This window comes from Dreissena polymorpha, chromosome 7 (assembly GCF_020536995.1).
Source record: "Dreissena polymorpha isolate Duluth1 chromosome 7, UMN_Dpol_1.0, whole genome shotgun sequence".
Lineage (NCBI taxonomy): Eukaryota > Metazoa > Mollusca > Bivalvia > Myida > Dreissenidae > Dreissena > Dreissena polymorpha.
This window is the reverse complement of record NC_068361.1, coordinates 42,190,831-42,200,410: the sequence shown is the minus strand read 5'-3', so window position 1 is coordinate 42,200,410 and position 9,580 is coordinate 42,190,831. Positions and strand designations below refer to the sequence as shown.

The 9,580-nt window shown below is 36.3% G+C and overlaps 1 protein-coding gene across 1 annotated transcript; it reads left to right on the top strand.

Moving 5' to 3' along the window:
- The first annotated feature begins 607 nt into the window (after positions 1-607).
- LOC127837728 (uncharacterized) lies at positions 608-8,664 on the top strand. The gene is made up of 6 exons (XM_052365038.1): positions 608-617; positions 1,066-1,147; positions 1,555-1,596; positions 2,982-3,113; positions 3,964-4,038; positions 5,764-8,664. The coding sequence occupies exons 2-6, from the start codon at positions 1,075-1,077 to the stop codon at positions 5,979-5,981; spliced, it is 540 nt and encodes a 179-aa protein (XP_052220998.1). The 5' UTR covers positions 608-617; positions 1,066-1,074; the 3' UTR covers positions 5,982-8,664.
- Positions 8,665-9,580: the final 916 nt, after the last annotated feature.

The following is a 9,580-nucleotide window of genomic DNA, read 5'->3' as shown; positions in this document are numbered from 1 at the left end:
CTTCAGTTTAATGGCATACATACATACATGTATACTTCGGCTTTATACAGGAATAAGTAATTATGTTGAATTTGCTTGCCATCAATTTGTGAATAAATATAATAAAAACTTTATGGAGACCTTTGATTTTGGCAGCTTTTGTATGACAGAAAATGGTTATCTGTGAGAACCCAATAATTGATTTTAAATGTTAGACCCAATTGTTATATTAACATAAATTTTGGCATATACAGGAAGTAGCTATTTGCAAAATGGCGGATCATGTAAATACCAAACCACGTGTTGGCTTTTCAGAATTAAACATTACAAAATTTTTGACTCTGTAAATGCATGGTGTGATTACAAGAATTTGGAGCACCATAATGACTACAACATATACAGATAAAAGCTTTCTTGTGTACATCTTTTCTGTAGAAGATGCAAAAAAAATTTGTTAAATTGGCAGCAAACTGGAATGATGACTGCATATTTGTGAATATAATCAAGAATTAACATGCTTTATAGATTCTTGACATGACTCATGGTGAACTAAAATTGCTTGCAAAGCATCTGGGACATGATGTGAAGACACACAAGGAATATTATCAGTTGTCTTCCAGTACATGGAACTCTCAAAGGTATATATTCATTAATAAAAATCTTTAATTTTCCATACACATATTTGAAAAACTAAATGCTATATTGTAACTAAGAGGGCTAAAAGAAAGAATAATTTAACAGGCAGCCATAGTAGACCATATCTGATGTTGACTTTGACTAGTATGCTTTGCATTAATGGCCTTTTTGCCCCCTGGATCGAATGAACGGGGGTATATTGTTTTTGGCTTGTCTTTCTTTGTATGTGTGTGCGTGTCACGGTGTGTGGTGTGTCCAAAACTTTTACCAAAACTTAAACGTTTGATCATAACTTTTGAAATATTGAAACAGCAACTTGATATTTGGATTACATGCGTATCTCATAGTGCTGCAACAATACGCCAAAACCGTATTGCAATATATTGTCCGTTGTTATGATGGAAGTATTGTTTGACACTGGAATATTATGGTCTTCTTGAAATTTTATAGGTTGCCCTGATGTTGTATGCTGTTGAAAATGGTAAAGTCAATGAGTGGAAGGGAAGGCAGATGAAGGACATAGTAGTAGAAGGTTTGATTATAAGAATTTTATTAATATAATTCATTTTACTGAATTGGGATGGAGAATTTTTGATACTTTCTCTCCTATGGCTGTCAGTAAATTCGACTGAATGATCATTCTTCAGAACAAAACAGAGCGCTTGAGAACAGACAAACGATGTAAAACATTGTTTGAAAGGCGGGGGCCCTTGTTTTGGCCACGTTAATTCAATAAGTCTAAAATTTACGTGGTAAAAATAGGCAAACCTATTTTATGTGCCTTGAAAATTGTTTATCCTCTCAAAGAAATGCTAATGCAACAAAATACTTTTTAACAACCTTGAAGTATTGAAAATATTTACTGTCATATCAAGAGTGACTTCTGGTTATTTTTTTCTATAACTAGTTATTTCTAAAATAAAAAATCATTTTTTACAGATTTACCTCTTCCAATTGAAGACGAAGATGGCCATCAAGAAGGTAAAATAGTTATTTATACCCATAATAGATCATTGGCCACTGTTCATTTGTATTATGAAAGTGGTCCATAACAGAGTCATTGTTATGGTAGCCCATTAAAAAAAAAAGAAGTATAGGAATACCTTAAGATTTGGACACCTTATGAAATAGTTTATATGCTCAATTAGACATTTCTGTTTCTGAGTTATTTTAATGATTTAAAGGATAAATAACTTAACTTGCAAGTATGAAGATTTTCTGATTTAAATTGTAAGCAGGTCTTATAACATATTTTAGTGGGGGATATGTGTGTTGTTATTTTGTGTACATCTCATACCTTAAACCGAAAAGCATAAAAAAACACTTTTAGAAGTGCTTTTGGAAAACAAAACATTTCCTTTGTTATTTCTGTTATCATATAATAAGGCTCACCTATGATGATAAAGACAAGACCCAAGTGTAGACTATATATTCTAGTACAATTTTCCATTGTCCAAGCAAATATATATTTATGCCACCCTTCGAAGAAGAGGGGGTATTTTGCTTTGCACATGTCGGTCTGTCGGTCGGTCCGTCCACCAGGTGGTTTCCGGATGATAACTCAAGAACGCTTGGGGCTAGGATCATGAAACTTCATAGGTACATTGATCATGACTTGCAGATGACCCCTATTGATTTTGAGGTCACTAGGTCAAAGGTCAAGGTCACAGTGACCCGAAATAGTAAAATGGTTTCTGGATGATAACTCAAGAACGCATACGCCTAGGATCATGAAACTTCATGGGTAGATTGATCATGACTCGCAGATGACCCCTACAGATTTTGAGGTCACTAGGTCAAAGGTCAAGGTCACGGTGACCAGAAATAGTAAAATGGTTTCCGGATGATAACTCAAGAACGCATACGGCTAGGATCATGAAACTTCATGGGTAGATTGATCATTACTCGCAGATGACCCCTATTGATTTTGAGGTCAAGGTCACGGTGACCCGAAATAGTTAAATGGTTTTCGGATGATAACTCAAGAACGCTTTTGCCTAGGATCATGACACTTCATTAGTACATTGATCGTGACTCGCAGATAACCCCTATTGATTTTCAGGTCACTAGGTCAAAGGTCAAGGTCACAGTGACAAAAAACGTATTCACACAATGGCTTCCACTACAACGGACAGCCCATATGGGGGGCATGCATGTTTTCTATAGATTTCAGCAAGACCCACCAATGGATAATAGACATACAAGACCCCACTGTTGACATTATATGTTTACAGGCATTGAGGCAACTGTTAAAGACACCCACAGTCTAGAATCTATACAGGAGTCAGAGCCTCTCATGATACAACAGGCCAGTGTTAACTGTGCTGATCATATGCAATCTACAGGTTTCACTTTGGTTCTTTCAGAGTCCATGTCAACTGCTGACAGTGAAGAGCCAGGCAGTCTGACCCATGATAGGAGGGAGCCAAGTGAAGAGCCAGCCAGTCTGACCCATGATAGGAGGGAGCCAAGTGAAGAGCCAGCCAGTCTGACCCATGGTATTTCTATTATCATATAATAAAGGCCCACCTATTGATGATAAAGACATGACCCAACTGTAGACTATATATTCTAGTACAATTTTCTGTTGTCCAAGCCAATATATATTTATGCCCCCCTTCGAAGAAGAGGGGGGATATTGCTTTGCTCATGTCAATCGGTCCGTCTGTCCACCAGGTGGTCGTCAGACGATAACTCAAGAACGCTTGGGCCTAGGATCATGAAACTTCATAGGTACATTGATCATGACTTGCAGATGACCCCTTTTGATTTTGAGGTCAAAGGTCAAGGTGACCCGAAATTGTACAATGGTTTCTGGATTATAACTCAAGAACGCATACGCCTAGGATCATGAAACTTCATAGGTAGTTTGATCATGACTCGCAGATGACCCCTATTGATTTTGAGGTCACAAGGTCAAGGTCACGGTGACCCGAAATAGTAAAATGATTTTCGGATTATAACTCAAGAACGCTTTTGCCTAGGATCATGACACTTCATATGTACATTGATCGTGACTTGCAGATGACCCCTATTGATTTCAGGTCACTAGGTCAAAGGTCAAGGTCACAGTGACAAAAAACGTATTCACACAATGGCTGCCACTACAACGGACAGGCCATATGGGGGGCATGCATGTTTTCTATAGATTTCAGCAAGACCCACCAATGAATAATAGACATACAAGACCCCACTGTTGACATTATATGTTTACAGTCATTGAGGCAACTGTTGAAGACACCCACAGTCTAGAATCTGTACAGGAGTCAGAGCCTCTCGTGATACAACATGCCAGTGTTGACTGTGCTTATCATATGCAATCTACAGGTTTCACTTTGGTTCTTTCAGAGTCCATGTCAACTGCTGCCAGTGAAGGGCCAGCCAGTCTGACCCATGATGAAATGAGGCAGCCAAATCCTCAAGGTATGAACTAAATTTGAAGACGGGTTTCTCTGCATTTTCTATCATTATGTGACAGAGTCTTATGTCATGACTGTATTAAAGTAAATGAGTAGTCCAAGTCAAGTGTGATGCTCTAGACGACCTCCTCTGTGATCTACAGGGTTACAACAATGTGCTTGTAAAAGTCCTTGTAAAGTACAAAGTAGGCAGTTTGCTATGGAAGTTAATGTTAAGTACTTGTTCTTCCAAGAAATGATAGTTCTGCGAACTGTCAGTTCTTATATGTGTGAAAAATTGTTTTAAACTGGTGTTAAAACAGTTTCAGTTCATTTTACCTCCTAACATGTTCAGGTTTTGTGCATTTTTATCAGGAAAACCTTGCTCTACAATATTCAATCATTGTATCACTTGCGGTGTTCTGCCGTGAAATTTTACTGTTGGGGACCCTTTAGGATTACAAAAGTGGGGACAAAAAGAAAAAATATGGGGACACAGAAATATTTTTGTAGCAGAATTAAATGTGTGGAAACTAATAACCTTTAACTTGATTAAACTTGCTTAAACTTCTAACAGTCAGGTTGTAACATTGTTATTAAAACTGGAACATTCAAACAACTTTTTAACACTGTCAAACAGTTGTCAACATATTTACAAAACTTTGAACAGATTTATGGTCATTGGACTCCGCATGGCATGTCAAAGTACTTGTTCGATAATTAGAAATACCGATAGTAAAGGCGTTTTCTTTTTTGCTTTATGCACAATCTGCATGTCATTTTGTTGTTGTCAAACAGTGACCAAGGACATTTTTGAAGCCAATTTTCTTGTAATGTACGTTTAAGGGCAGACTTTTTCGTAATTGCTAAACAATGTAGGGACTTGGGAAGACTCTGTTGGGTTAACAACCCAACAGAGTCTTCCCATTTTCTAATTTTACTTGCCGGAGGAAAAAAAATAAATGGATTTTTTTTTCTCTGGCCTGTCACTTTAAGCCATTTTGATAGTTTCGGAAATTTCCTTGATATCTGATTGGTTGTTATAATCTCAACTTACCAATGAAATAGAGTGTTAATATTAAATAAATTAACCATTGGCTGCGAAATGAGTTATGTACAATGAAATAGTTTGTTCTGGTTACACATTCACTCGATTACTTTACCGACTTACAAATTGAATCGATTAGTTTTTATTTCTAATTCATGTGCGCCCGCGGACCCATATACAGAAAACGGGTGGGGACAAATATTTGTTTTTTGCGACAATAACACAAGGGCGCATCCACGGCAGAACACTGACTTGTTATGTTGATACTTTGTGTGCAAGGATCAATTCAGTAGAAAAGTCAACAAAATAAACGGCTTACAGTCACTGACCAAATGAGTTTGCTGCTTAGAGTGTATATTTTTCCAAAAAATATTTGAAAATTTCCCCTCTTGGAAGTGTAGTTCAATTTTAATCAATACCTCGTTTAAATAATTCACAGAAAAGCCAAAAAATGTTGATCTTTGAACATAAACATAACATGTTGATGACAAAAAAAGTTGGAATAATGTTTTTCGCTCTGTGTATGGTGAATTATGGTGTTACAACTTGATTTTGTATGTTACTTGCTTAGAATTGAAATTTCCCCTTTTATGCGTGAATTATCCCCCTCTCAGGGGACCCGACCCCTTTCCCCCAAAACTGAAAAAAACACTGACATGATACTCATTGCTATTTTATTTTTTATATCTATTCTTGTTTTAGGGACAGGGACAAGAAAAGGAATGAAACGAAAGTGGGCCAGCGAAGAGAACATATGTTTCATGAACTTTTTTAGAGATGAATTAAGAGAAAAAATAATGCCATCTGGCTCAAAAATAATGGGGTCCCTAAAAATACTTACCGGAAGAACAGTGGCCCAGATAAGGGCAAGGGTCCATAACATTATTATGAAAAAACAAAAATGGAAAAAGAATTGTTGAACTGTGGAATATGTTTATGCCCCTGGTAGGGTGGCATATAGCAGTTGAACTGTCCGTCAGTCAGTCAGTCTGTCCATCTGGCCGAAAACTTATATGGCCATAACTTTTTCAATATTGAACATAGCAACTTGATATTTATACCCCTATTACAATTGGTAATGGGGGCTATATAGGAGTCACGTTTGTCGGTCTGTCCCGATATTTCATCCGATCTTCACCAAACTTGGTCAGTAGTTGTATGTAGATAATGTCTAGGTCAGTTTGAATATGGGTCATGCCAGGTCAAAAACTAGGTCATGGGGTCACTTAGTATGTTTTAAACTGTAAGTTTGTACGGACCATAGCTATGTCATTTATTGTTACATTTTTAAATGACTCGGTACATTTGTTCACCATCATGGAACGGTGTGTCGCGTTAAAAAAAATTACGTCAATATCTCAAAGGTCAAGGTCACACTTGGGAGTTCAAAGGTCAAATGCTTGTCCGGGCCATAGCTTTGTTTTTTATTGTGAGATTTTAAAATCATTTGGCACATTTGTTCACCATCATTGAACAGTGTGTCGGGCGAAAGAATTACGTCGATATTTCCAAGAACAAGGGCACAATTTGAGTTTAAAGGTAAAAAATGGCCATAATTGAGCTTGTCTGGGCAATAACTATGTTGTTTATTGTGCGATTTTAAAATCGTTGGCTCTTTTGTTCACCATCATTTGACGGTGTGTCGCGCGAAAGAATTATGTCGATATCTCCAAGGTCAAGTTCGTAGTTTTAGTTCAAAGGTCAAAAATGGCAATAAATTATCTTGTCTGGGCCATAAATATGTCATTCATTGTAAGATTTTAAAATGACTGTACATCAATTTTGTTCAAAGTCATTGGAAGGCTTGTCATGTGAAAGAATTCAAGAGTTCAAAGGTCAAAATGGCTATAAATGATAATGGCATAATGATTCTTAAAAAATCGCCATAAATTGTATTATCTTGTTTTGTGAAGACAGCATACAAAATAATCAATCAATCAATGCGGTATGTGGGGGTAACAGACAAAGCTCCAGTTGGCATGCATGTGCATCTTGTGAAGCTGCACATATTGAGTGGTGAAAAGTGAAGGTCAAGGTAATTCTTCAAGGTTAAATGTTAAATATATTGCTTTTGTCCGTCCGTCTGAAAACTTTAAAATTGTGCCATAACTTTTGAGCTCACCTGAGTGCAACATGCTCATGGTGAGCTTTTGTGATTGCCTTTTGTGCGTTGTATGTCGTCAACATTTTGCCTTGTGAACACTCTAGATTCCACATTTATTGTCTGATCTTCATGAAATTTTGCAGAACATTTGTCACATTGATACCTCGACTGAGTTCGAAACTGGGTCATGCTGGGTCAAAAATTAGGTCACTAGGTAAAAAAAACAACAAAAAAACTTGTGAACACTGTACAAGTCCAATCTTCATGTAACTTTGTCAAAATGTTTGTCTAAATGATATTTTGGTTGAGTTAAAAATTGGTTCCGGTCCGTTGAAAAACATGGCCGCCAGGGGCGGGGCAGTAAAAAAATTTCCTTATATGGCTATAGAGAAACCTTGTGAACACTTTAGAAGTCAAAATGTTTGCCTTATCATCATGAAACTTAATCAAAACATTGGTTTTATTTATATTTTGGACGAGTTCGAAAATGGTCCAGATCAGTGAAAAAACATGGCCGCCAAGGGGCGGGGGAGTTTTTCTTATATGTCTTTAGTTAAACATTGCTAACACTCTAGAGGCCACATTTATTGTCCATTCTTCATGAAATTTGGTCAGAAGTTTGGTCTCAATGATATCTTAGACGAGCTGAAAATGGTTACGTTTGCTTGAAAAACATGGCTGCCAAAGGGCGGGGCATTTTTCCTTATATGGCTATAGTAAAACGTTGTGAACACTCTAGAGGCCACATTTATTGTCCAATCTTCATGAAATTTGGTCAGAATATTTGTCTCATTAATATCTTGGATGGGTTTGAAAATTATTATGTTTGCTTGAAAAACATGGCTGCCATGGGGCGGGGCATTTTTCCTTATAAAAATGGCTATTGTAAAATCTTGTTAACACTCTTGAGGCCACATTTATTTTCCGATCTTCATGAAACTTGGTCAGAATATTCATCCCAAAAAATATCGTGGACAAGTTAAAAAATGATGCTGGTTGGTTGAAAAACATGTCCGCCAGGGGGTGGGGCATTTTACCTTATATGGCTATAGTAAAACTTTGTTAACACTCTAGAGGCCACATTTATTTTCTTATCTTCATGAAACTTGGTCAGAAGATTTGTCCTAATGATATCTTGGATTAGTTCAAAAATAGTTTTGTTTGCTTAAAAAACATGGCCACCAGGGGGCGGGGCATTTTTCCTAATATGGTTATGTATCATGCTTTACTAAAACATTGTTAACACTCTGTAGGCCACATTTATTTTCCGATTATTATGAAACTTGGTCAGATGATTTGTCCTAATGATATCTTGGATGAGTTCAAAAATGGTTCTAGTTGGTGGAAAAACATGGCCGCTAAGGGGGCGTGTCATTTTTCCTTATATGGCTAAAGTAAAACCCTGTTAAAACTCTAGAAGCCATATTTATTGTACGATCATCATGACACTTTGTCAGAAGATTTGTCCCAATGATATTTGGACAAGTTTGAAATTGGTTCCAGTTGCTAAGAAAAACATGGCCACCAGTGGGCGGGGCATTTTTCCTTATATGAACTTATAAATCTTCTTGAAACTTTGTCAGTATATTAGTTTAAATGATATCTTGGATGTGTATTTCAAGTTGACATTTAAAGCTTTAACTTTGTATGATTCTAAATATGTGTCAATGCTGTCAGTTGAATTTTGAAATGTGAAGTTTTACATTTTTTGTAGATTAAATAATTTGTAAAATGTTGCAGTTTCGTCAATCAGTTTTATAAGACATTGAGCTTTAAATATGATGCAGATTGTAAGATTCTTAATATCTTTCAATATTGTGGATAAGTTTGAGATATCAAGCTTTGAATTTTATGCAAAGTGTATGATTTTAAAATGTTTTAATGGTGTTGATCCGTGTAATGAAGATTGCATAATTTTTATGTTTTAATTCTGTCTATTGGTTTTCAAAATGAAAGACTTTGATTTTGTAAGTGCACTTTTATCTCCTGAAAGATTCTTTTCTAGTGTTTAGTTTATATTTTAAGGCTGTTTGCAAACTCGAAGTGAAAACAGTTCTATTACAATTTGGTAAGGACATGACATTGCATATCTGATTTTAAAATGTACTTTGCTGGCAACGTGTAATTTTCTGAAATGTCTTAGTAAGACTGTTGTTTGCAATCAAAAGGTCTGTGCTTCATATCCAGGGTAATGCATGTTTTTTGTCCAAATTTATGTCGATTCAGACATTGTTCTATGTAAATATGGGGTTTGCTTGAAGGTTCAGTCTATTTTTATGTCCCTCACTATAGTAGTGGGGGACATATTGTTTTGTCCTGTCTGTTGGTTGGTTGGTTGGTTGATCTGTTTACGCCAACTTTAACATTTTGCAATAACTTTTGCAATATTGAAGATAGCAACTTGATATTTGGCAT